At 43.7% G+C, this 26,917-nt stretch overlaps 3 protein-coding genes across 3 annotated transcripts in view; 1 reads left to right on the top strand and 2 right to left on the bottom strand.

Annotated features, from left to right (window-relative positions):
- TTLL5 (tubulin tyrosine ligase like 5) overlaps window positions 1-26,917 on the bottom strand; it is a 310,256-nt gene that overhangs the window by 49,020 nt on the left and 234,319 nt on the right. The window contains exon 32 of the mRNA XM_049770318.1: window positions 10,392-10,606. Within this exon, the coding sequence (XP_049626275.1) occupies window positions 10,392-10,606 (215 nt within the window). The remainder of the gene's footprint in view (window positions 1-10,391; window positions 10,607-26,917) is intronic.
- LOC126004088 (peroxiredoxin-1) overlaps window positions 1-26,917 on the top strand; it is a 1,184,503-nt gene that overhangs the window by 928,488 nt on the left and 229,098 nt on the right. The gene's annotated exons all lie outside the window — the stretch shown is intronic.
- The window catches only part of VASH1 (vasohibin 1), a 967,981-nt gene that overhangs the window by 812,686 nt on the left and 128,378 nt on the right, over window positions 1-26,917 (bottom strand). The window lies entirely within an intron of this gene.

Genomic DNA, 26,917 nt, shown 5'->3' with positions numbered 1-26,917 from the left:
CAAAGCCAGGGTAACAAGCAACCAAAGCCAACCTGCTAATGCTATCTTGGTGGATTTCTTTTCAATCTTTCAACATTTTAACAATGAGAAAAACTAAGGTTATGAGCTTACCTTTTAGTACACCTTTGACTCATTTCAAGGATTCTGATGTGTACAGTTCCTTTTTTTCATAAAATTTCAACTTTGTGGAGGCGCTACACATGTATTTCCAAAGTGAGGAATGTGGTTCATGAATACACTGATAGGATTCCCTCTAGTTATTTTCTACATCTATCACCTCACACATTTGTGTGCATAGCACAACTAAGTTCTACTCTTGTAGCTCATTTTAAGACACTGCATGATTCTATCAAGTCCAGTTACCACGTTTAATATTAGATCCTCAGATCTGATATAGCTTATCATTACTCTCAGGCTCTGGCAACCACTTTTCTATTTCTGTGACTTTTTAAAAGTTAGATTCCCCATTAAAGTGATATCATGCAGCGTTTGCCTCTGTCTGTCTGGCTTATTTTACTCAGCACAATGTCCTCAAATTCTATCCATGTTATTGCAAATGGCAGGATTTCCTTCTTTCTGTGGGTTGAATAATATTCCAGAACATAGACACATCTTTATCCATTCACCCATGAAAGGATAGATTATTTCCATATGTTGACTATTATAAATAATGCGGCAATGAATCTAAGAGGGCAGACATCTCTTCAATATCCTATTTTCAATGTCATTGGATATAAAACCCAGAAGAAGGAACATTGGATCAGATGGAATGCCTACTTTTCATTTCTGAGGGCCCTGCAACTGTTGTCCATGGTGATTATACAGAGCTACCCACAATGCATAAGGCCCTCATATCCGCACACCCTCATTGCCACTTATTTCTGATGTTTTTGAGGATGACCAGTAGGTGGGTCCTTCTCTCTCCCTGTGGTTTTTTTGTTTGTTTGTTTTTGGGTCATACCCAGCAGCGCTCAGGGGTTACACCTGGCTCTATGCTCAGAAATCACTCCTGGCAGGCTCGGGGGGACCATATGGGATGCCGGGATTCAAACCACTGACCTTCTGCAAGCAAGACAAATGCACTACCTCCATGTTATCTCTCCGGCCCCTCTCTGCCTATTTTTTAAATAATTTTTTTGTTCTTGTTGTTTGTTTTTACTATTGAGTTGTACGGTTTTGGGACATTCTGGTTTCTGCCTTTTTTTTTTTTTTTTGATCATACCTGGTAGTGTTCAAGTGACTTCCAGCTTGATACTTGGGAGTCACTCCTACCTAGTGTTGCTCGGAAACTTTGCAGTCTGGAGACTGAACCTGGGTATCCCATATACAAAGTATGCACTCCAGCCCTTGGAGCCATCTCTCTGGCATCATGAGTTTTAAAACAAACATTCTGTATTAGCAGAAGAAGAATGGTTTGAAAACACTATTTTTCGTTCTGTAAATTGTCCTCTCATGATGTTATGGGTTCCTTTGCTATGCAGATATTTTCAGTCTGGTGCAGTCCCACTTTCATATTTGTTTCTGTTGCCTTTGCCCTCCATCTCTAAGAAATTCTCTGTTGAGACCAATAGCAAGAACTGTGCCTCCTAGACCCCTAGGTCTTTGTTGGGAGGTCTTTATATAGTCTCTGGTCTTACGTTCAAGTGTTTTTGTAATAGGGGCCATACCAGCATAGCTCAGCCTGAAAGGCAGAGCTTGGGGCGGGGGAGTAGCTGGTGCCAGACATTGAACCCAGAACTTTCATATGCCATGTACTCTACCAGCTGAGTCATCTCCCCAGTCCCTGTCCCGGGCTTTAATCCACTTCAAGTTTGTTTTCCTGTATGTATTAAAATAGGCATGCAGGGTCGGAGAGATAGCATGGAGGTAAGGTATTTGCCTTGCATGCAGAAGGATGGCAGTTCGAATCCTGGCATCCCATATGGTCCCCTGAGCCTGCCAGGAGCGATTTCTGAGCTTAGAGCCAGGAGTAACCCCTGTGCACTGCCGGGTGTGACCCAAACCCCCCCCAAATAAAAAAAAATAGGAATGCAACTGAAATCTAATTTTTTTGTTTTCCTTTGTATGTTTTTTTTTTTTTTTTTTTTTGGTTTTTGGTTTTTGGGCCACACCCGGCGGTGCTCAGGGGCTACTCCTGGCTGTCTGCTCAGAAATAGCTCCTGGCAGGCATGGGGACCACATGGGACACCGGGATTCGAACCAACCATCTTTGGTCCTGGATCCGCTGCTTGCAAGGCAAACGCCACTGTGCTATCTCTCCAGGCCCTCCTTTGTATGTTTTTTTAAATTAATATCTTTTATTTAGACACCTTGATTACAAACATGATTGTGGTTGGGTTTCAGTCATGTAAAGAACACCCCCCTTCACCAGTGCAACATTCCCATCACCAATGTCCCAAATCTCCCTCCTCCCCACACAACTGAAATCTTTTGCAAATGGTCATCCAATTTTCCCAGAACCCATGGAGACCATCCTTTCTATCGTGTATATTCCTGGGTCCTCTTTTGTAAATTAAATGAACAAATGTGATGGACTTACATTGGGTTCTCTGTTCTATTGATCTGTACTATGCCAGTCCCACATTGTTTTAAAATTTACTACAGCAATCTAATATAGTTTGAAATCAGGACATGTGATGCCACTTTTATTGTCTGCTCTCAAGGATGCTTTGACTATTTAGGGTATCATGGTTCCCTATGAACACAAGTTTTCTTTTTTTCTATTTCTGAAAAAAAAAAAAAGTCACCAACTTTTTAATAGAGTGCACTGAGTCTGTAGACTGCTTTGGGTAGTACAAACATTTTAACAATATTAGTTCTTACAAATCATAAGCATGAATTTTTTTCTTTTCATCAAAACCCTAATTTTCAGGGGTCAAGCCTTTCACCCCATTGTTAAACATGTTCCTAAATATTTTATTCTATCAAGCAATTGTAAATGGGAATGTTTTGCTTCACTTTTCATCTAGGGGCCCACAGTCACTGGGGAGCCTGAAGTCTTAGGGATGCTCACCAGGTACTGCAGACTCAGCAGTGCTTGAGTCACCTGGGCTACATTTGATGGTTTGCAGGAGGGTTGGGGTGGGAGCACAGGGTGCCAAGAACTGAACTAAGGACCTCATATATGTAGGCATATCTACCACTTGAGCTCTATTTCTGGTCCTGAGTTTGTTTTCTTTCTTTCTAAGAGTCCATTGTTGGTATACAGACATGTCATTGGAGCCAGGGCTGGAGAGATAGGACAGGGGTTAAGATGCTTTGGCTTGGGCCCGGAGAGATAGCACAGCGGTGTTTGCCTTGCAAGCAGCCGATCCAGGACCAAAGGTGGTTGGTTCAAATCCCGGTGTCCCATATGGTCCCCCGTGCCTGCCAGGAGCTATTTCTGAGCAGACAGCCAGGAGTAACCCCTGAGCGCCGCTGGATATGGCCCAAAAACCAAAAAAAAAAAAAAAAAAAAGATGCTTTGGCTTGCACGTGGCCCTCCTGGTTCCAACTCTGGCATCACATATGGTCCCATGTTCTATCAGGAGTGGTCCTTAAATGCAGAGGCAGGAGTCAGCCCTGAGCATAGTCAGGTGTGGCCCTAAATAAAATAAATGTAACTAATTTTTCTATATTGATTTTGGATCCAAAAAATTCACAGAATTTTATCTAATAGTTTTTTGTGCCCTTTTTTCTTTCTGATTTGGATGCCTTTCTCTCCTCTTTCTCTTTCTTCCTCCCTAACCCCATTTCAATTCTGTGTACATTTTGGGTTTGTTTTTGGACCACACCTGGGTTACTCCTGGCTGTGTCCAGGGATCACTCCTGGCAGGGTTGATCCTACGGGGGTGGATGGGACTGAACCCAAATTGGACACAGGTAAGGCAAGTGCCTTCCAACTGTATTATCTCCAACCTACTTTGCATAAATTTTTCTCAAAATAAATCGGAACTTTGGACATTGAACATTATCATTATATAATATTATATTATATATCATCATCATCATTATTGGATCAACTCACTGGTTTATAGTGTCTTGTCTCTGCTCACCATGTATGACCCATTTCTCATGTAGGTGCTTCGTCTTTTCATGCTTAGTGTCCTTAGCCAGCTGTGCTCTCTAAAAGCTTCTCTAGCTCTGCACACCCCTCACACAAACTCTACGAGACACAGTATTTTCTAAAATGCTTCTTTCTTGCTTAAAACTTACTTCAGAGGTTGGCAGCTCTTTTGCCTTGCGTCCATACAAAAGCTTTCTTGTCAGCGGCACTATCTACCGACTCCTGAAGCCAGAGACTTAAATATCTGCTTACCCGAAGAGAGCGAAGATAGGAAAGTCTAAGGCAGGAGTCTCAAACTCAATTTACCTGGGTGCCGCAGGAGGCAAAGTCGGGGTGAGGCAGGGCCGCATAAGGGATTTCGCTTATCGAATATTCGCAATAAAAAAATCACATTAGTAAGGAAAAAATCGCAAAAGATTGCATTAAACATTTGCATACCCTGAACGAAACTGCTCGGGGTATGCGACTGTTTAATGTGATTTTTTCTTACTAATACGATTTTTATTGCGATTATTCAGTAAGCAAATAATTGCAAATACTGCGATATTTGAAGGTCGGCCGCGGGCCACAAAATGTTGTACGGAGGGCCGCGAGTTTGAGACCCCTGGTCTAAGGTCATCATTAGGAACTTAGACTCATGGGAGAACTGCTGTCCAGCCTTCTTTCACAAGCTGGCTCAAGTCCCTGTCCCAATCCTTGACCTGGGCTTTTCAGACTCAAAGAAGAGAAGAGAATGAGAGAGCAGAAATAGTCACCAGCTATAATAATTTTTAAAAAACTATTGGAATATCCTAGCAGGAAAGGATAAGAAGTAATATGTTGTTTGAGGTGGGGGAGGGTAGTGAGATAGTATAGCGAGTAGGGCACTTAACTTGCATGTGGGTGGGTTTCATCCCTAGCCCCCCATCTGGTTCTGAGCACGGCCAGGCATCATCCCTGAGCATAGCCAAGTGTGGGCCCATCAAAAATAAGTAGTGATGTTGGGACCAAGAGGATGACTCATTCAATCTAGTGCCTGTTCTGCAAGCCTGAGGTCATGAGTACAATTCCTGGTACTGCCCAGATGCCCCAGTACAGACCTGGAGGCTCTCTGGTCTGCCCCTTGGTATTCCAGGTGAGAGCCCAAGCTCACAGGCAGGAATGTGTGAACTCTGCCGCCAGGAAGAACCCTGGTGGTCACATGTCTGAGCTCCATGGTCTGGTGTGGGCCAGGTAGTGCTCAGGGGACCACTGATATTGCTGGGGCTAGAACCCATTTCAACTGCATATGCTACCCACTATACTATTTCTCTGGACTTCAGGACTTTAATTATATAACTTTTTTCTTTCTTATTTTACAAGTTAGAATCAGATTCAGGACCTTATATTCGCAAGGCATGTATCCTACCACCAAGGTACATTCCTGGCTACTAGTATTATTTTCTTGAATGAAATCCTGAATATAATCCTGAACTAAACTGATTTGTTGAGGTCATACTCAGCAGTATATGAACTGGCATCAACCATGTGCAAAGCCAATGTCTTACCTTCTGTACTATCTGGCCCCTTATTTTACCTTTATGATACAGTGTATAGGTATTTAGCATCAACTGAGCCATTAATTTATCATAGGGAGCAAAAATAAAAAACTTTGAAAGATTACTTAATGAGTTTGGTAAAAAGAAATCTTACTCAAATCTTCCACAGAGAACACAGAGAAAACCCTTTAGGGGCCTTGAGTCAGTATTTATATTACATCCCCTGATACTTTTGGGCTACTCATTGTTGGTTTTTGCCCAGGGCAGCTATTTCAGGGGAACATTTTAAAATCCTGGCCCCGGGACCAGAGAGATAATACAGTGGGTCGGGTGCTTGTTTTGGCATGCATCTGACCAGGGTTCAACCCACAGCACCTCATATGCTTCTCTGAGCTCTGGCAGGAGTGATCCCTGAATGCAGAGCCAAGGAGTTAGCCCTGAGCATAGCCACATGTGGCCTGAAACAAAAATGAAGCAAAATGAAAAGCAACGAACCCGCCACACACACACCCAAACAAACACCAAACAAACACCTGATCCGTATTTATGTCTTTTTCTGCCCTTGATCTCTGAGCACCTTCCATCTTACAGCTGTCATCAGCACAAGTGCAGGCCACACTGACTAGGATCTGACTCTACTTGCATCTGTCTCTACCCAACTGCCGTCTTTTCAGGGGCCCAGCAGTACTGTCCTGGGTGCTGACGGCAGCAGCAGTTACCAACCGTCTCCACCAAGGCTGTCCTATGAGGAATGTTCTAGAACCTACCCAAGGAAAGGTAACCTAGCCCTTTAAAGAAAAGCCCTTTAGCAAAATCTAGGGTTGCTTAAACAGGTTTCTTTTTCCAGTGAAGTCGCACAGTTTTGACCCTGCCCTTCCAGATGTATCTCGAGCCTTGTGATTTCTAGGCGTGTCCCCCGTGAACCTGAACCTCAGGTTTCTTCCTTCCCATTTCCTGGAGAGTGTAGTTCCAAGAAAAGAGACATTTACCAGAAAGAAGAGTTCCTATGCATGGAGCTGCTCTGAGGCTGTCCTCCTCCGTAGAGCAGCTGAGCAGTTCAGAGAAATACCACAAATAGTTCTGAAAGAGGGATCGGCAGCGGGCACTAAATTATGAAGTGTTGCAAACGTTAGAAAGGAAAATCAGGGAAGGCTACTGGTGTTATGGAAAAGGTAAAACAATTCTAAATTATTCTCTTCATAAAATTGATAGATGAGAATTTGCTGAAGGACACAGATGAATTTGAGAACTGTTGCAAAGAACTGCTTAGGGCAAAGAGGGAGGCGGGAAGTGGCTGTAAAGCATTGGGATTAAAAAACAAATGTGCTCATAAAAAAGCTTTCAATGGACTAGACAGAGAGCGAGTTATTTCGGCTAATTATTCCATGGGGACAGTGGTTTCTGCTTTATAGATGGGAAACGAAAAACTTTTAGAAGGGAAAGTGATTTGAATATTAGAATGAAATAGGCCTCTACTGTTCTGATTCTCAATTCCCTTTGCAAATGACATTTCGTCTTTCATGTCTTACTGTTCTCTAAACTCAGCCCCTTTAGGATGTGGAAATGGTTTCACAGTGATCCAAAGCCAACTTCTGCACTAGGAGAGGTTTGAAGTTCCACCCCTAAACACATATTCTCCTTAGCTGTGTCTCCTGGAGAGACAATGGAATTCCTGAGCATGATTCAGTATCCTTAGTCAAAAATTAGGGTTCCCAAGCTGTGAACCAGGATTCCTAGTCATCACTTGGGGTTCCCAAGCTGTCTGACTTGAGCCAGTAGGAAATACACATTCAACTCCCAATAAGTGAAGCAATACCACTGAGGGAGAAAAGCAAAAAAAAAATGCCATCTTACTGGCATCGATAATTAGACCTAGTGCTTACTTAGCATCTACTCTGTACCAGGCACCAAACTGTGCCTGCCACTCATGATTAACTTCTTTCTCTTGATAACCCAATGATGTGTCGTTTTCCCCTACTTTAAAATAGAAAACGGCCTCATATAAAGGTTAAGCAACTTGTTAGATGCTAATTATGAATAAGAATTAGTTGGGGGGCCGGGAAGGTGGTGCTAGAGGTAAGGTGTCTGCCTTGCAAGCGCTAGCATAGGACGGACCATACCGCGGTTCGATCCCCCGGCGTCCCATATGGTCCCCCCAAGCCAGGGGCGATTTCTGAGCGCATAGCTCAGGAGTAACCCCTGAGCGTCAAACGGGTGTGGCCCCCCCCCAAAAAAAAAAGAATTAGTTGGGATCAATATGGATTTATCCTATTCAGTAACCAAGAAAGGTCTGATTAGGAGTAATATGCCAACAACAGCTTCCTAGTGTGGTGCGTTCTTGAAGTGTATCATGGCGACAAAAGTTGTTAACAATTCATTTATGAACAATTGGGAAAATCTGGTATAGTTATTTTTACACTATCTTTAACATTTTTCTGTAAGTCTGAAATTAATTAAAAAAAAAAAACACAACAAACCTTGATCTGGAAACTTCAGAGAGGGAACTAGTCATTGAGCCAGTTCAGATCAAAACAATGCTATTCTTTTTCCTAAGAGAAGAATATTAAAACCAGTGACACCCTCATAAATGGCCCCCCTCTATTTCACATGTAAATGGGCCTTATGCAGAGATGCTTCAAGCGTCCATTGTATGGGCTTTTTTAGCTTCAGAGACTTGTGCTAGGGTTTTAAAGGCAAACTGGAAAATATTTCCTGGAACAACGCCTCACAGCATGCCTTTTGATACTTGGATTATGTTTCTTAAATCCTGAAGCAATCTTGTTTTTCTCCCCCCTTCTGTGCATTTTTGGTGCTGGGTTGTTTCCGGTTTTCCCACACTCCTGCCTGTCAGAGCACAGAAACCACAAAAATGCAGCCGAGTGAAGTTTGTCCACCAAGCTGCGATTCCAACTCAGGAGGCTGAAGTACTCTGGCAGAATGAGCTCAGGGCAAGGGGTGCCATCTTCTGGGTCAGGTCAAGTGGCCTGCTTGGGGACCCTCCCCCCAGGTGCTACCATTAACTGGGAACAATGGTAATACCTGCAGATAGGGGCATAGAGGCAAGTCCATATTCACACTGGTCTCCCTGGTTTCCTAGCAGCAGGCTACTCTAAGCCCAGGACATGAGGTCACTGCTGACCTCCTGGAGGCCAGTGGAGCTTCCTATGTGCAAGGTCTAACTTGAGTTCTTTCCAGGTATTAGTGTGGCTACTATTTAGCAACCATCCCATGAAGTATCTAGGTTCTATTATCGCCCCATTTCAAAAAAGGCCAAGAGCTGAAGTCACCAGCCGCCTCTGGAAAGCGCTGGGTGCAGGCAGTCTGGTTTATAGTGGTACCCTGTAAACAATGCTCTTGGCTCTTCCAGAAGAGGAGACAGGGCCATCATCCCATTCTACTGTGCTCCTTGCATCCGAGGCTGGCTTCCCCTCTCCTGCAGAGATAGCTCTCAAGCTGGGATGGGCCATCTGTTGTTCTGGGTGGCTGGCACTCAATACATCCCATGGAAGGCTTGTGGGATCAATGAATGGCGGCAACAACAGAATGAAAACAGTCACCAGTTTCATCTCCAATCCAGAGGTTGACTTGCCATCCAAGAAGGTAAAAAACAGTCACTGATTTTGCTATCTTAGGATACTTCCTTAGGACTAAAATGGGTTGTGTAAAGGGTGAAATGAATGAGGAACCTTAATCAGAATAGGGGAAATACACAGATCTCCTCTAGATGCTCAGGCCTAGGCAATGATCAGGGGATGTGGTGGGTTTTTTTCCCAGACATCAGGGTAGTTCCTCTACCTTCTGATTTTTTTTTTCCCCTTTGTTTTTGGGTCATACCAAGAAGCATACAGGGGTTACCACTCCTGTCACTGCACTCAGAAATCACTCCTGGCAGGCTTAGGTGACTCTCAGGGACTATTCCTGGCTCTGTGTTCAGAAATCACTCCTGGCTTGGGGGACCATATGTGATATCTGGGGGATCGAACCGTGGTCTGTCCTAGGTTAGCCACATGCAAGGCAAACACTCTACTGTTTGTGCCACCACCTGGCCCTCTAATTCCTCGCTCTTAAGTGAAGCAGGACAGTCTGAACTTTTCCCACTCTTCATTTCTGACTCACCAGCTATAACATGGCAGGAGATAGGACAGCAAGGAGGTGCCCCCACCTCACACGTTATGTAAGCATAGAGATATCTTTCTGAGGTAAGACAGTTGACTCTAGAAAGTCTCTGAGACACTGATATGGCAGAGTGATAATGCGAGCAAAGGAGTCTTTCTCCCCAGTGCAATTCCTGCAACTTTCTATTCAAGTGCCTGAAAGCATGACAACTGAGAATAGACCCATCCAGGACACGGCTGGCTTCAGCCCCTGTGCTCTGGGCACTCTCAGATAAGAGCTTTTTATTTTGTTTTTGTTTGGGGGCCACACCTGACAATGCTTAGGCTTACTCCAGGATCTGTACTGGCATTCTTGGGAGACCATATGAGAGTCTGGGGATCAATTCAGCTTGGATGCATGCAAGGTAAGTGCTCTACTCACTGTACTATTGTTCCAGGTCTACACGTTCTTGCTAGAGGCTGCAAGAGTGAGTCAGACCCTCTCATCTTCATTCTGGGGTCCAAAGGAGCAGAAGCAGCACGAACTGTGCCACCCAGTCTACACAGTCTCCTGATGACTCATGAGCAGCCCATTCAAGCAGCAGAGCTACCTTTACCCCCTTCAGATGGGCACCCCTTTCTGCCCCATATTCTTGTCTGCAGCACGCACATTTGGTCAAGCTGTCTTAAAGGAAACTCAGGAAAATAGCAAGTAGAAGAGCGGTGAGCACTTACTTGGACGTCCTCTGGGTTGCTGCCTTTCTGAGGGCTTGTTTGTAATTGGATGGGGGTTTGGGGACAAGGAAGGAAGAACTTGATGGTGGCACCATTTTTTGTGGCAGAGTGGTGGGCTTCTGGCCACTAGAGGTGGCACTTGAAATTCTGCAGCCTGCACCAGTATTAACGGTCCAAAAGCTGGGGTTGGACAGTGTCTGGCTGCCGAAGATAGCCTGTGAGAAGAGAGAAAAAGGAAACAAATTCAGTGGGCATGCCCTTCACGGTCTGTTGGTGTGCAAAGGGATTGGTGTGCTATAGCACTGGAGGTAGACAAAAGGCAAAGAGAACCTGTTCAAATTATGCCTGAAGGACCTTTTCTCTCATAGTGCCAGTGCTAAGGGAAAACTAAGTTGAAAGTCAAAAGTGTCTTGTTGAAAGCATATGGGGCAGGCCTGTGGGGATGGTCAAAGGGCGGCAGCACTAGCCCTACATATACAAGGCCCCAAGTTGAATTCCCTGGAACTGTATCCCCTCAACAGACACACACACACACACACACACAATACCAACAGACATACACACACATACACCTGGAACTGTATCCCCTCAACAGAGACACACACCCCCAACAGACACACACACACACACACACACACACACACACACACACACACGCACACACACACGCACACCAGCTCTGGAAGCTGTGGCCCCCCCCAAAGGCTCCTGAGCAAGTCCAGCTTCTACCAGGCCAGCACAGCTGGGCAGAGAATCATCCTGAGCACAGGCAGGATGGTCTAAAATAAACAAGATGAGGAAATAGTTTCAGGAAGGAAAGAAGAATCACACTGGACTAGTCCTCAGGGCACCTGGCAGAGGTTGCCTCACCTGTGTGAAAGCAAAAAGTCTCCCTCTGGGTGTCACAGAGGAAAAATGAAAAGGACACAATTTCACCCTTTGAGAGGGTAAACCCTGGCAGGTGGGCTGTTCCCCGGATGGTGAGAGGCTGCTGCATAGAACTCAGGGCCACACCAGGCACATAGGTGGCTCCATGTTAAAACAATGCATGAACCTAATATATTCCGTACAACACATCACCTTGGGAATGCTCTGGAAATGAAACAAGCACCCCAAGACAAGAACAAGGCAAGTTTTGTTGGAGTTGAAGGGGTGTCTATAACTAACAGGTGGGGATGTGCCACCTGAATGGTAAGGGCCCATCACAACTTGGATTTGTGCACAGAAACAAATTGCAGCCCCTTGAAATGCTAACAAAAGTGTCTGAGTGACCTGATTTAAAAAAAACAACAACTGTTTTGACAAATTTGGGGTGAAAGTTTTGTGTTAGTTTGGTTCTACCTTGGAGGAGCATTCTACGTGCATTCATATTTTGAGACAAATAAAAGGATGAAATAACAGGATTTTTATTTTATTTTAATCTTTAACAAAGATTTTTGAGCAACTATTTTCCAACTAGACAGTCTAAATGTAAAGAGAACTGAAGGAAAAATTCTTCCCTCAGGGCAGATCTTGAGAAACAGTCACCTGCTTGATAGCTTTATTATTTTTGTCCTTTAAGGAAATGTATTTTTTAAAGATACACAAGACAAACTAGGAAGTAGGCATAAAATATTAACCAAAATCAGGCCCTGGGAGGTCCCATTTCAGGGAAATGTGTCCAAAGGTTCTGGGCAGGACAGACAGGAGCTGGGTGAAAAGAATCTGTATCTAACTAAGAGGTCAATAGAACAACTTCAGCTGGGGATGGAGCTCTGCAGGAGAGCACATGCCTTTCATGTGTTGGAGAGGAGTTTGACTCTCAGCACTGCAAAACTCCAAACCCAAAAACTAGCAGAGTCACTTCAGAGACTGAGGTGAACATCTGACTGAGATGTTCATCCCGATACCACCTCCAGGGAAATAGACCCACAGAGCCCCCATCTCTGACTCAAAGAAGGAGAAGAAAGAAAGTTCAAAGCCCATGAACAGACAGATAGCCAGCTCTGTGGAGTGTGGGCACATAGGGGTTAGGTGCCCCAACTCTTTCCAATGAGTCTTCAGGACAGGCAAAGAGGATGGAGTGTGATCAAAGCATGGGGCTGACTCCAACATGGACCATTCTTGTCACCATTTTTTCCACATCTGTTCTCCCTCCCACATCTAAGGGCCTTCACACCTGAGAGGGAGATTCCGTGGGAAGGAAGGAGGCAGCACAGTGGACCACAGTCAGCTTCTGTCTCACCACTACATTCCACTAAGAGGATAGCCTGAGAGATGGGGAAGAGATGGGAAATGGAACACAAGGCTGGAGTTCCCCCTTGTGCAGGAATGCCTTCACTGGTTGAATGGGAATAGAATACTGTTAGCACAAGACTCTTGGAATCACAGGTATTCTTTCTCACAAAGTGAGGGAACTGATCTCAGAAAAAGCACCTACTCAATAAATTCTACAGCAATGACAATAGAAATATGGAGTCACATGCATAGAAAATTTCTTCCTTCTTTTTTGATTTTTGGGGCATAACCAGCGATGCACGGGGGACATGCTATGCTGTGGATCAAACCCAGGCCTTCCCCATGCTCTGCCCATGTAGTCATCTCTCTAGCCATCTTTTACAATTATTTATTTATTTATTTATTAAATATTTGAGTCAGAATTGTAGCTCAGAGGAGGAACACTGAAAAGAACCACACAAACATACATGTAAGAGGTCTTGGGTTTGATTCTCAGAACCAAGAAATAAGATAGATTCTTTCAAGGACATTTAAACAAAAATAAAAGGATGGAGGGAGGGTGGAGAATTAATAGGATCAGAACAAAAAACTCCTATTTGTATAAAAATGAAAAACAGGGGCCAGAGAAATAGTGCAGCAGTAGGGCATTTGCCTTGCAAATGGGTGACCCAGGACGGGCCTGGGTTCAATTCCTGGCATCCCATATGGTCCCTCAAAGCGAGGAGTGATTTCTGATTGTATAGCCAGTAGTAACTCTTGAGCGTCACCGGGTGTGGCCCCAAAACCAAAATCAAACGAACAAAAAAAACCAATATGATATATAAATTTGTGTGCATGCATATACAAACACACTCATGTAGACACCATATATGTACAAGGTTAGTAATTGCACAGAATATACATAAAGGGTATATATACACCTGATAACTTGCAAGGAGAAAAACACATTAAGTAAGGGTCATGGCTGAAGGGAAACTAAGTTTTGACTAAATGAAATTTGTGCCTTTTGAAATTCTAAATCATTTTATATAGTTCTTTATTAAACAACAGCAACAACACTCACAAAAACACCAAAGGAAGCTGAGTTCTAATAAGATTTAATTAAGCAGGTGGGGCTGAAATCATAGGACAGTTGTGGGCACATGGCCAACCTGAGGTCAGCCTCCTGAGTCTGCCAAGAGTAATCCCTGAGCATTGCCAGGTTTGGCCCCCAAAACAAACAAAAGGTTTAGGCAGGTAACTTTTAGTAACAATGAGATAAAACACAGAATCCAAGGTGAAAAATAATCCATGACTCCTCAATTTTAAGTAGCTGGTGAGGAGGGACTCACACTTGGATCAGATGGAAGAAGGAAGTGACAATTTAGCTCTTAGACCTCCAAAGCCACGTTAAGCCTACAGTGAAAGGCAAAGGCTCAGGCACCAGGGGCCTGGTTCATTTGCAGGCTCTGGCACACACAAAGTGGGTGACCTTTTCAAGTTTAAGCTCTTGGAGCTTTAGCTGCCTCAGAAACAATTATAATTCCTTTACCGGATTGCTGGAAGATTATCTAAGTAAATCTACTGTTAGGTAGTCAATAAAGATTCTTGAAATAAATCAAAATGCCAGGCACACAGCACTCAACAAATATCTCTTCCTTCCCAAACCTCAGCCAGTCTACACAGAACCAGAGATAGAGGACGAGCAAGGCTGCCCATCCGTAATGATTTGTGGATGGCAGATTGTTATGCATTTTTCAACAACCCTTTCTGGTCTTCTGGGGGTGCTATGAAAATGAATGCAATTGGGGTTCGGCAGGCCTTCGCCATGCCAGCGGCCTTCTTAACCAGGCCTGGGGGAGTGCGGGACTTGGGTAACCCCAGCACCCCTCTACCACCTTGCTCCAGATTTCCAGGGCTTCCCCGGGCCACAAGTCTGGGCAAGCCAGTGAGTTGGGTCCCTTGGCGGAGCTTGAAGGTACCCTAGGCTTACCCCCATTCGGCTCCTTAGGGAGGGTCTGGGTGGGGCTCTGAACTTCCGGCCTCCCAGCTTCTTTCCAGTCTACATTAATAGTACTCACTATCATTGAATTATGTTTTTATGTATGCAGAATGTCCATTTTGTACTCTGCCCGTTCACACACCCCTACAAAAGATCATTTTTCTTTTTAACTCTCTTAACCCCTATCATCATTACTCCTCATTTACCTTTTTTAACTTAAGTACTGTAGAGTCCTAAGTTACAGACCAAGTGGTGCCCTGGAGTTAACACCCACCCAACTATTCCAAAAGGCATAGAAAGGACACGCATGTCTTTTCAACATTTTATGTGTGTGTTTTTTTGACGGCTATAACTTTTGCTGAATTTATACAGTGACGATCCCCCCCCCCCTTTTTTCATCTTCTCTTTGTGAACTGTTCAATATGGAATTTGGTGTGAAAGAATCCCTCAGTTTAATGCTTATGTTTGAACCAAGTCATGGGTATTATTGGACGTGTTCTTATGCCCCCATATACTCTGATAATGCCACATGGCTTTATTTCTTGTTTGCATAGGCACACTAAAACGGGAAAATACTATACATACAAATAAGTACTTATCTAATAGAGATGGGAACACACAAATCTTGTAGTGCAATGGGACCTTACACCCTGAACACTGACATAAAGACCTGGCACAGGCCTCAGAAGAATGGGCATTCTCCATTCACCCCGATCTAGAGAAGACATCTACAAAACATCCAAGGTTGTCTATAACATCACCTGGAGGCAGTCCTCTACCAGGGAAGACCTTACCGCTGCTCTGACATCGACCTACTCAAAAGAGACTTCCCTTAACACTGAGAAGACTTAACAATAACAATGACCTGCTTACTGGACAGGGCTTTCTATACTGTCCCTAAATTGTGAGGTGAAACTAGAGGATACTCCACACCAGCCTGACTTCAATGTAGGATGTGCAGATTCCAGGATCTTTAATACAGAAACCTGATGCCAACAATAGGACTGCATGAAAAATAAAACTGTATTGGCACTACAGACAATGACTTGGATTGAATAAACTAGTTTGCCTGGAGCTTAGAGTTGGTCTTATGCCAGGAAACTTCATGGGTAGGGGTCTCCTTGTATTTAGACCAAGGCTTTTCCTTTCCATGTCCCCCATATTTTGGTGGGCCTATGCAAACAATATTTGCCACTCTAACACCGTTTTTACTGTGCCCTTTTGACTAACCCTTAAAAAAAACAACCTCTTAAACTTTTGATGTTAACTTAAACTAATATGTATGCGCATGAAAATATAAAAAAATACTATGCCTTTAATGTTTAAGGAGTCACATAAATCTCATGGCTTTAGGTTGCTTTGTGTACTGCTAAGAAATGTTATAATGTACTACAATCTGGGGACTTGTGGACAAAGTAGTTGTACATGGGTTCTGCCTTATTTTTCTTAATGTTCTTTGACTGTAAGTTCAATATTTAGGTGTCATCAAGGGGATTTCTTCTGAGAACTCTGTTTATGGGCGATTGTCCTTTCACTGTAACTTTACCTTGTCCTCTTTGCATCATTGTTCTCATAATTAAAAATAAAAAATTAAAAAAAATTAAAAAAAAAGAAAATGAATGCAATAATTCAAAATTTTATTTTTTAATTAAAATGTTTGGGTTCTCCTGATCACATCTTCCTTGCAAAAACAATCTTTCCCAAACACCTAGATGATTTTATTTGTATGTATTTTTTTTAATCAGATTTAGCACATTCTGCCTTGTATTGCAGTCCCTTATGTAGGTAGTTTCTCTCTCTCTCTCTCTCTCTCTCTCTCTCTCTCTCTCTCTCTCTCTCTCTCTCTCTCTCTCTCTCTCTCTTTTTTTTTTTTTTGGTTTTTTGGGTCACACCTGGCAGTGCTCAGAGGTTACTTCCTGGCTGTCTGCTCAGAAATAGCTCCTGGCAGGCACGGGGGACCATATGGGACACCGGGATTCGAACCAACCACCTTTGGTCCTGGATCGGCTGCTTGCAAGGCAAACGCAGCTGTGCTATCTCTCCAGGCCCGGTAGTTTCTCTCTCAACTCAACCATACACAACCTGAAAAGGCTGGATCGACATCTGATTGTTTTTGTCTCAGAGATAGTGCCGAGTCTCATGCTTTGTGTGCAGAAGGGGTTTCTAAGCATGTACCCCATTAATGGGGTTCCAAGTATTCATCTTCTGTTTGGTTTCCTGTCATACCTGGAAACCTGTCATACCTGTGCTCAGGGATCACTCCTGATGGAGTTCAGGGTGACTGACCATATGGTGCAGGGAATCAAACCTGGGTCAGCCACATAGAAGGCAAGCATCCTACCTGCTGAATTATCTCTCTAGCCCCAGAAAAACTTCTCATCTTTTAATTCAAATTAATTTTAATTAAAACCAAATTCCCTGGGGCCCAGAGAGATAGCTCAGTGGCGTTTGCCTTGCAAGCAGCCAATCCAGGACCAAAGGTGGTTGGTTCGAATCCTGGTGTCCTATATGGTCCCCCGTGCCAGCCAGGAGCTATTTCTGAGCAGACAGCCAGGAGTAACCTCTGAGCAACGCCGGGTGTGGCCCCAAAACCAAAACAAACAAACAAAAAAACCCCAAAACATCAAATTCCCTATACAAGGACACAGGCAATTTGTGCTTCCATAAAGTTAATTTGTATAGGGAACATCCCTTAACTCCAGATAGTGCCCACTGTGATATTTGTATCCAACTCATATTCAACCACAAAATGCAAGCAAGCTCTTATGTAATTCCTATACAAAAACAATTTTTTTTAATGCATAATTTTTTTTTATTTAAACACCTTGATTACATACATGATTGTGTTTGGGTTTCAGTCATAAAAGGAACACCACCCATCACCAGTGCAACATTCCCATCACCCAAGTCCCAAATCTCCCTCCTCCCCACCCAACCCCTACAAAAACAATTTTACCTTTGCAGAAGCAAATTTTATGGCAGGCCCTTAGTTATAGATGTTCTTAGTAATTAGTATTTACCTCAGACAACAACAACAAATTAAGAGAGCTGACTGTGTCGGAGACTGGATATTCTTTCTTTCCCCTTCCCCCCAAATATTACCCGGATTTTGTGTAGGAAATGGGCTGTCTAGCTAAAAACAAATTCATTTCTCAATCTTTCCAGTAGTGATTGATAGATAACAAGGTTCTGAGATGGAATGAGGAAGTTCCCAGGTGCAATTTCTCAGAAAGCTCATTAGAGGAGGAATCCTGGGTGGGTGGCACAGAGCCTGGCCCTCGAATAGTCCTCTCCCCACCCAGAACATTACCATTCTTGAAGGCAGACAGACACAGGGTGCAGAGATGAGGACAGGCTCCAGTAGAAGTATGAGGCCAGAAGAACTAGTCTTAGATTCCCGTTGGAGGTAGGATAAGGAATCTCTATCTTGTCTAACTCCTCGAAGGAGAAAGGTGGGGATTCCATCACAGCCAACTGAACCAAAAATTAACAGAGCTGAGACAGAATACTCAATTTACCAGTGAGTCAAGTTTGTTCAAACTTCAATACTACACAAAGGCACTGCAGTATATTCTACAAAAGACAGATTCCTTCCAAATCTGTCGGAATTGGGAGAAATCACCTAGGTTCCAACTTATTTGGTGATCAAACTCTGCTAACAGGAATGGATACCATGAAATAATCACAGTATCACAGCATCCAAAATGAGTAAGATAGACAAATCCCTAGGTATTTGACCAAGGCCAAGGGTACTAGGTGAAATGACATTGAAGAAATTTGATAAGCAAACACACGTGCACACACACATACATACATGTCAAAAGTAGACATGTAAAGGGATGTGACTAAGGACCAGTGGTAGAAATCCACCTTCACAGGTCTTTCATAACCTGTATCCCCCAGATCTCACAACTCCTCCAATGACAGTTCATATAAATTGCTTTGCCCTCAATTTCATTCTTTTTTGTTTGTTTGTTTGTTTGTTTGTTTTATTTTATTTTTTGTTTTTGGGCCACACCCGGCGGCACTCAGGGGTTACTCCTGGCTATCTGCTCAGAAATAGTTCCTGGCAGGCACGGGGGACCATATGGGACACCGGGATTCGAACCAACCACCTTAGGTCTTGGATCGGCTGCTTGCAAGGCAAACACCGCTGTGCTATCTATCTCTCCGGGCCCTCAATTTCATTCTTAAATGGAGGGAAGGCTAAAAGTTCTCTCCATTTTCAAGTTCTATGAGGTTTGGAGATTCACCACTAACACACAGATAGGCTTGGAAAGTGGGGGGGCATGTTCATGAGTCAGGGGCCTGGGAATGTGAGAGCTGTGTAAGCACTGGCCTCTGCTCAAGACCTGGTCACTACAGAAAGGCTCTGGCTCCTTTGCTGGGTGTGGGAAACAGCGATGCAGTGAGCAAGGAGACTCAGATAAAACCACACTGAGGGTTGGCTTGGGCCCAGGCAAAAGACTGGAAAGGCATGCCTTCTCCCACAACAGAAGGGCACTCGTGGGTGGGAAAGAGGAATTTCTGATAGACAGAACACAGACTGCAACTTGGAAGGTTCTGGAGAAGCAAAGTTCTGGGCTCTCTTACTAAAAAGATAATACTGTTCAGAGATTAAATTCTGAGAGTTATTTTTTTTCTTGCTATTTTATGTTCCATCCAGAAAAACACTCCTTTTAGTCTTTTCTTGGGCTTCTTAGAGGTGATGATGCAGAGGTGTATTGTCAGGATAAAACTTTGAATTCTTATTTTTATAACTTTTTGGGTTGCATTGGTGGTATTCAGGGGTCAACTCCTGGCTCTGTACTCAGGAACTACTTATGTAATTTGTAAAAATCATAAGGAATGCAGTTGTATGCAAAGTAAGTGCCCTGTCCCCATGAATTCAACTTTTTGTAAGTGAAGGAAGATAGAAGAGGAACCACTCATCCACTGCAGGGATATGCTCTTTCTGTGCATCTTTCCTCTGATTTCAGAAGAGCAAACATTTCTAGTCATTATTCTCCGAAGGGAGATTTTATCTTAGCTTGGATGAAGTCCCCTTTACCTGGTCCACCTCGGCCTTTCTAGTATGGTTTTCTCTGGCAGCTCCAGTATCAGGAAGGTGTACCTGAAGATGCCAATTGCTCCTCTAAGCACAACCAGAAGGAAAGCTGTTCAATTCAGAAAACACATTACACCTTCTGTGCCACCGCAGATGCTATAAAAGGGAATGGTACAGAGCTAGGGACCAAGAGGAGGGCTAGGCTAGCTTATATCTGTTTTGGCAAAAGCAAGATTCCCAAAGCCTTTTGTCTTGCACTGTGTGGAGTTATTGGCTGTTTTCCATTCATAATGTTTGTCAACTGAGCCAGGACTGGAGGCGGAACAAGAGACTGAGACTAAACTTTTTCAACTGCTCCAAGGCACTGGGTAGTGATATGTCCCTAGCAGGATGGGAGTGGAAGCCCAGAGGAAGCTACTATTACTACAGAAAGACTGAACATAAATAAATGCTCGAGACTAGATACTGAGCTGCCAGGCCCCGGAGAGATAGCACAGCAGTGTTTGCCTTGCAAGCAGCCGATCCAGGACCAAAGGTGGTTGGTTCGAATCCCGGTGTCCCATATGGTCCCCCGTGCCTGCCAGGAGCTATTTCTGAGCAGACAGCCAGGAGTAACCCCTGAGCACGGCCAGGTGTGGCTCAAAAAGAAAAAAACAAAACATAGAGAAGACACTGAGCTGCCAAAGACAATACATGTCATGCTTACCAGTCTACCCATCTTTTAAATTTAGTATATATCTATATATCTATCTATATTTTTTGGGAGGGGGAGCATCTTTCAATGTTTAGGGCTTAATACTGGCTCAGCATTTAGGAAAAACTCCTGATGGTTTTCAGAGACCATAATTCTAGGAATTGAAAGGACTGAACCTGGGTCAGCCATGTGCAAGGCAAGCACCCAGTATGTAATACTGTCTCTCACAAACTCTAAATGTCCTCTATAAAACTGTACTATGGGGCCTGAGAGATAGAACAAGGGTTAAGCACTTGCTACCATGCTGCTGACCGTGATTTGATTTCCAGCAGTGCATATGGGCCCTTTTATTCAAACACTATATCCTCAGCCCCAAAGTTAAAAGGAACATATAATAAGAGATATTAGCATACATATGATCACCGCAGCTAAAATGTGGGAGTAACCAAAATGTCCATCTGCGAATGACTGGTTAATGAAAGCGTAAATAGTTCTACAGACCAGAGAACAAAATTCAGCCTTCAGAAAAAGAAATACCATCATAGGCTGTAACGTAGATAAACTGTCAACACCGTAAGCTACGCAGAATAAGACAGTCACATGAAGGGAGGTACGAATGATTCAGTTCCACTTTGATGAGGTATTCAAAGGAATCAAGCTCATAGAAATACGAAGTTTAATGGGACAGGGTGCTGGGGAGGGGAGACAGGGAAGCAGTCATTCCATGAGTGCAGTTTTAGTCACACAAGATGAAAAGGTTTGTGAGATTCCACTAGGCAGCAATGTCGATAATGGTGATTTTGGGGCCACACCTAGTGGTTTCTCAGGGTTTACTCTTGGCTCCGCACTCAGGAATCACTCTTGGTGAGCTCAGGGGACCATATGGGAGGTAATGTAAGTACCTTTCTTCCTCTACTATTTCACTGGCCTGGAATGTCAACAATACTGGACTGCATATGTAGTGGTAAGCAGAGAGATTTGTGTTACTTTTTTTTTTCATAATAAAAAAGGAAATATAATTATAAGTACAACAGACTATTATTGAGCTTTTACCTGAGCAGTCCTACTATCATCTCCATTTTGACAAAGAAATCAAAGAATGTTTCTTATTTCCTCTTTTACAGAAAATCCATGGAAATCAGATATCCCTTCTAAAGTTAATGTAAAGGTAGGCAAATCTAATAATGTGTCCAATTTTCATTAGATGTATTGAAGAGATAGAGACTGCTTTGGTAACTGATTCTAAAAAAAAGTTGAAACACATTCATCAGAAAGCAAACTTTTTTTGCGGGGGCCACATACCACGCTGCACTCAGGAGTTACTAACTGGCTCTGTCCTCAGAAAATGCTCCTAGCAGGCTCAGGGGACCATAAGAGATGCTGGGGATTGAACCTGGGTCTATCCCAGAACGGCCGTATGCAAGGCAAAGTCCTACCACTGTGCTATCACTCTGGCTCCAGGAAGCAAACTTTTGTTACATATTTTAAAAGACAAAGTACGTCTGTGTGCACATATATTCACATAAATATATATAAAGATGACTTTAAAAGATTAGCATGAAAAAAAGATTAGCATGATCCCAAATGAAGTTATAATAAATAATTCATAATCTCATTTTCAATTATTTTTGTTTTGGGGCCACATCCTGCAATACTTAGGGCCCATTTCCTGCTCTGCACACAGAAATTACTCTTGGTGGTACTCAGAGAACCATATAGGATGCCAAGGATAAAATTAGGATTGACCACATAAATGGCAAGTACCTAACCCACTGTGTCATCACTTCAGTTCTTTTTTTTTTTTTTTTGGTTTTTGGGTCACACCCAGCAATGCTCAGGGGTTATTCCTGGCTCTACGCTCAGAAATCACCCCCGGCAGGCTCGGGGGACCATATGGGATGCCGGGATTTGAACCAGCGACCTTCCGCATGTAAGGCAACCGCCTTACCGCTGTGCTATCTCTCCGGCCCATCACTTCAGTTCTTTCTATTTCAATTAAAAAAAAATCAGGGGCCGAAGCAGTGGCTCTGCGGTAGGGCATTTGCCTTGCACGTGGCTGACCCAGGACAAACCTCAGTTTGATCTCCAGTGTCCCATATGGTCCCCCAAGCCAGGAGGAGTGATTTCTGAGCGCATAGCTAGGAGTAACCCCTGAGCATCACCAGGTGTGACCCCCCAAAAAAAATCATATTGCTAGTAGTTTTTTGTTTTTTGTGTTTTTTTTTTTTTTTTTTTGTCCACACCCGGTGGTGCTCAGGGGTTACTCCTGGCTGTCTGCTCAGAAATAGCTCCTGGCAGGCACGGGGGACCATATGGGACACCAGGATTCGAACCAACCATCTTAGGTCCTGGATCGGCTGCTTGCAAGGCAAACACCCCTGTGCTATCTCTCCGGGCCCATATTGCTAGTAGTTTTATGGAATTTTTACTAATGTATTAGGATTATGGCTCTCCTAAAAACATGCCATATGTTACAGCTTATAAATAATAAACTGAAATATTTAGCAAGGTCATCTCCAATTCCCTTAAATTTGAAAACTGAGGACTGGAGCAGTAGCACAGTGGATAGAGTGCTTGTCTTATAGGTGGCTGACCTGGGATTGGTCCCTGTGATCTCTGAGCACAGAACTAGAACTAAGCACTGAGTACTGAGGGGTGTAGCCTTAAAAGAAACAATAATTAAAAAACCAAAACTGAGAATTGAGTCTATAGATCTCCAACTTATTGCCATTTTCGGATTCCCATTTGCTGTACATTGCTCAGAACCTGTGTCTTTCACAGTTCTTATATACCATGATGCTTCCATCTCTGGCTGTGTCCATCTCAGATGGCTGGGGTTGGGTGAGTTATGGTTAAAGATGAGGTATGGGTCCGGATAGTTAGAACAGTGGTAGTGTGTTTGCCTTGCATGAGGTCAAACCGGTTCGGGACCCAGTTCGAGACCTGGTTCGATTCCCAGCATCCCATATGGTCCCCCAGCCTGCCAGGGGGCGATTTCTGAGTGCAGAGCAGGAGTAACCCCTGAGCACCGCTGGGTGTGGCCCCAAAAAACAGTCAATCAATTAATCAATCAATCAAGTTTAAAAAAGAAAGATAAGGTCTCTTACCATCTGACACAAAGTTACTGTGAGTCCTTCCTCTGCCAACAAACTAACCAAATACAAGCTACTGAGTGAAAAGAGGACATGGAACTGATCACTAGGCAGCTGTCATGAAGTTGCATATAACCTGGAAGGCTCTATAACATTTAACATAGATCCCCAAAAGGCAACAAATGATCAGACTATTCTCTTTGTTTTTGTTTTGGGCCATACCTAGCTGCACTCAAGAGCTACTCTTGCCTTTGCACTCAGGGATAGAAGTCAGGTTGGCCACATGCAAGACAAATGCTCTACTCATTGCACCATCTCCCTGGCCCCAATCTCTCTTTACATACCAACAGCCAGAGTTATGATTTTTTGTTTGTTTGTTTGTTTTTTGGGTCACACAAGGCAGCGCTCAGGGGTTACTCTGCATTGGCTCTGCGTTCAGACGTCCCTCCTGGCAGGAATGGGTGACTGTATGGGATGCCGGGACTTGAACCACTGTCAGTTCTGGATCAGCTGCATGCAAGGCAAATGCCCTACCACTGTGCCATTTCTCTGGCCCCAAGAGAGTTATGAATTTTGATTCATACTGTTGTCCTTTTCTATTTGTTGTGTCTGGTGTGTAGTAGTGGAGAAAAGCAAAGACAGTAAAACTGTGATGCCTTTTCTAACTGCTAAGAAATGTGTCAAGCAAAAAAGAATAAAGTCATCACTACCAGAAGAAGGACATTGGTGCTTGGGAAAAGGCCCGTGGACACTCCGACCTAACTGGAGGAAGTGAGTTAGTTTCCTCATCAATGGAAAGGAGTTGAAACGCCCTCTAGCACAGGATGCTCTCACTACAGGGCCTCCCAGCCTTCTCAGATCCAAAGGAAAACCATTTTCTAGCAGCAGCTTAGAAAATATCCTGACTGACCGGAGAGATAGCACAGCGGCGTTTGCCTTGCAAGCAGCCGATTCAGGACCAAAGGTGGTTGGTTCAAATCCCGGTGTCCCATATGGTCCCCGTGCCTGCCAGGAGCTATTTCTGAGCAGACAGCCAGGAGTAACCCCTGAGCACCGCTGGGTGTGGCCCAAAAACCAAAAAAAAAAAAAAAAAAAGAAAATATCCTGACTGAGAAAGGAAGTCCAGAATAAATCATGCAAAAGTCTCTGAGGTGGCAGTCACATTTGTAAGCACCTATCATGTTTCCTAGGAGCCCTCGAAAACCACCTACCAAAGAAATAAAATTAAAACACTTTAGTCACAGGCAACAACAGAACTGAAAGGACAAAAGGGTCGTTGAAGTGATGATTCCCATACTATTAGTAACAACCCCCTCAAATGCTCCAAATCTTCAAACCTCTGGACTTGTTTCAGGATACTTCATGACACAGCATGAACCAGAAAATATTACTAAATTAAAAAAAAAGCATAAGGGAGCCATTTCTAACATTTTTAAGCCCAGAAAAGCCATACATGACAATTTTTCTTTTTGGTTTTTGGGCCACACCTAGTGACACTCAGAAATCGCTCCTGGCTTGGAAGACCATATGGGACGCCGGGTATCGAACCGAGGTCCATCCTGGATCAGCTGCATGCAAGGCAAACACCCTACACGTGCCACTGCTCCGGGCCCCTCTGTATGACAAATTTTTTTTTTTAATGTATGACAATTTTTTAAAGTAAGAATTTGAGGCCTGACACATGTTCTCCGGAGACTTTCCTACTTTGATGCTGGGCTCTCTCCACCTTTGGGGCAGTCTGTGCTCTCTTGAGTGTGCTATTAGTTATTCTAACTTTCTTTTTTTTTGGTTTTTGGGCCACATCCGGCGGTGCTCAGGGGTTACTCCTGGCTGTCTGCTCAGAAATCGCTCCTGGCAGGCACGGGGGACCATATGAGACACCGGGATTCGAACCAACCACCTTTGGTCCTGGATCGGCTGCTTGCAAGGCAAATACCGCTGTGCTATCTCTCCAGGCCCTATTCTAACTTTCTTAACCTTTCCTTTCGAAAATGTGTTTTATTTACTTCAAAAAATAGTAATTTAAAGCTTTGGTTGAATGACAGTATAGTGAGGAAAGTGCTTGCTTTGCATTTGGTCTACCTGGATTTGATACCATGAGCCTGCCAAGAGTGATGCCTGAGTGCAAAGCCAGGAGTAAGCCCTGAGCACTGCTAGGTGTGCCTCTACTTGTCCTCCCCATTCCCTGCCTCCCTGCAACAAAACTGGCCATTGGGATAAAATCGTAGACTTGAATTGATGCATCTTTGATATACCTTTCTTTGCTTCTGAGATTTGAACAGGAGGAGACACCTGAGAATAATTTTTCAAATACAGTCTGACCAGGAGCAGTAAGTTCCTGTTCATTCAATGGATGAAGTACAACTTTCAAATAATGCCGTGGGACTTACTATTTACTGGATGCTTTAAACAGTCAAGGAAGTAGCACATAGCCTGCTGTCCAAGAATCTGGCTTTGGGGCTCACATATTTCAGTGACAATCCCTCTGGCACCCTGGGAAAGTCACATAAAGGATTGATGGTGTTTCATCTGTAAAATGGGGCTAATCAGGGCTGAAGGGGTCAAGATACAGTGCAATAGCACAAAAACAACTCCAAGTTCTGTGCTTGGCACATGATGATGTCCTGGCAATTCTCATCCTCCTGAGAGTTCACATAGGAATCAGCTCTTTAGGAGAAGAGCAAATGGAGGTTCAAATTCAATTGAATGACCTGTTCCACCCTGTGGGATCCCTGGGAACAAGATCTAAAAGGAGGCCGATCTGATTCCACGCCTGTCTCAGAGTGCTGACTATATTTTTGCATGTATCATTTTGTGTATTTTCAATGCATTTCATTAGGTCAGAAGAAAAAGAGTTTGGTTTGGCAAAATCTATTAAATGACATAGTTCCAGAAAATTTACAATAATAATGACAACAAAAATCACACATTTTTAAAAGCTAGACTGAAAGATTCTATGAGAGATTCCTGTGAAAAGTGTGGAGGAAAATTAAATAGAATAAATCAAGACAGTGATATAACAAAACAAAGCAAAAACAAAACAGAAAAACAAAGCAACAGTAGGAGCTGACATTCAAGCCAAGACCTTCCAACTCCAGATCATTAGTGAAAGTTCTTCCTTTGCCTGCATATTGCTGGATCACACCCATTCACACCCCTATTCCAACTGTCTGTTGGAAGGCTGCAGGGAGACCACCGGCTACATGAAGACCTGCCTGCTTGCTATCTTGGTGCCATGCTCAGGAGCCAGCATGTTACTGTTGCCTGCAAAGCACCCACTCTGCCTCCTCCCCACACAACACAAACACTGCAGCTGAAAACTTCAAGCACGAGTCATTCCTGCAAGGGGAGTGGGGGGGGGGGGAGGCAGAATTATTCTAAACACAAGCAATGAACTTTTTGGAGCAGAATAACAAGACTCGGCTGTTTATATAGAAATCAACTGCACACCTGCGAGGCTACATAGGCTATACATAGGCACGCAGACGATCAGCC

Source organism: Suncus etruscus, chromosome 3, assembly GCF_024139225.1.
Source record: "Suncus etruscus isolate mSunEtr1 chromosome 3, mSunEtr1.pri.cur, whole genome shotgun sequence".
Taxonomy (NCBI): Eukaryota; Metazoa; Chordata; class Mammalia; order Eulipotyphla; family Soricidae; genus Suncus; species Suncus etruscus.
Note: the sequence above shows the minus strand (reverse complement) of the source record. Positions and strands in the feature narration are given on the sequence as shown.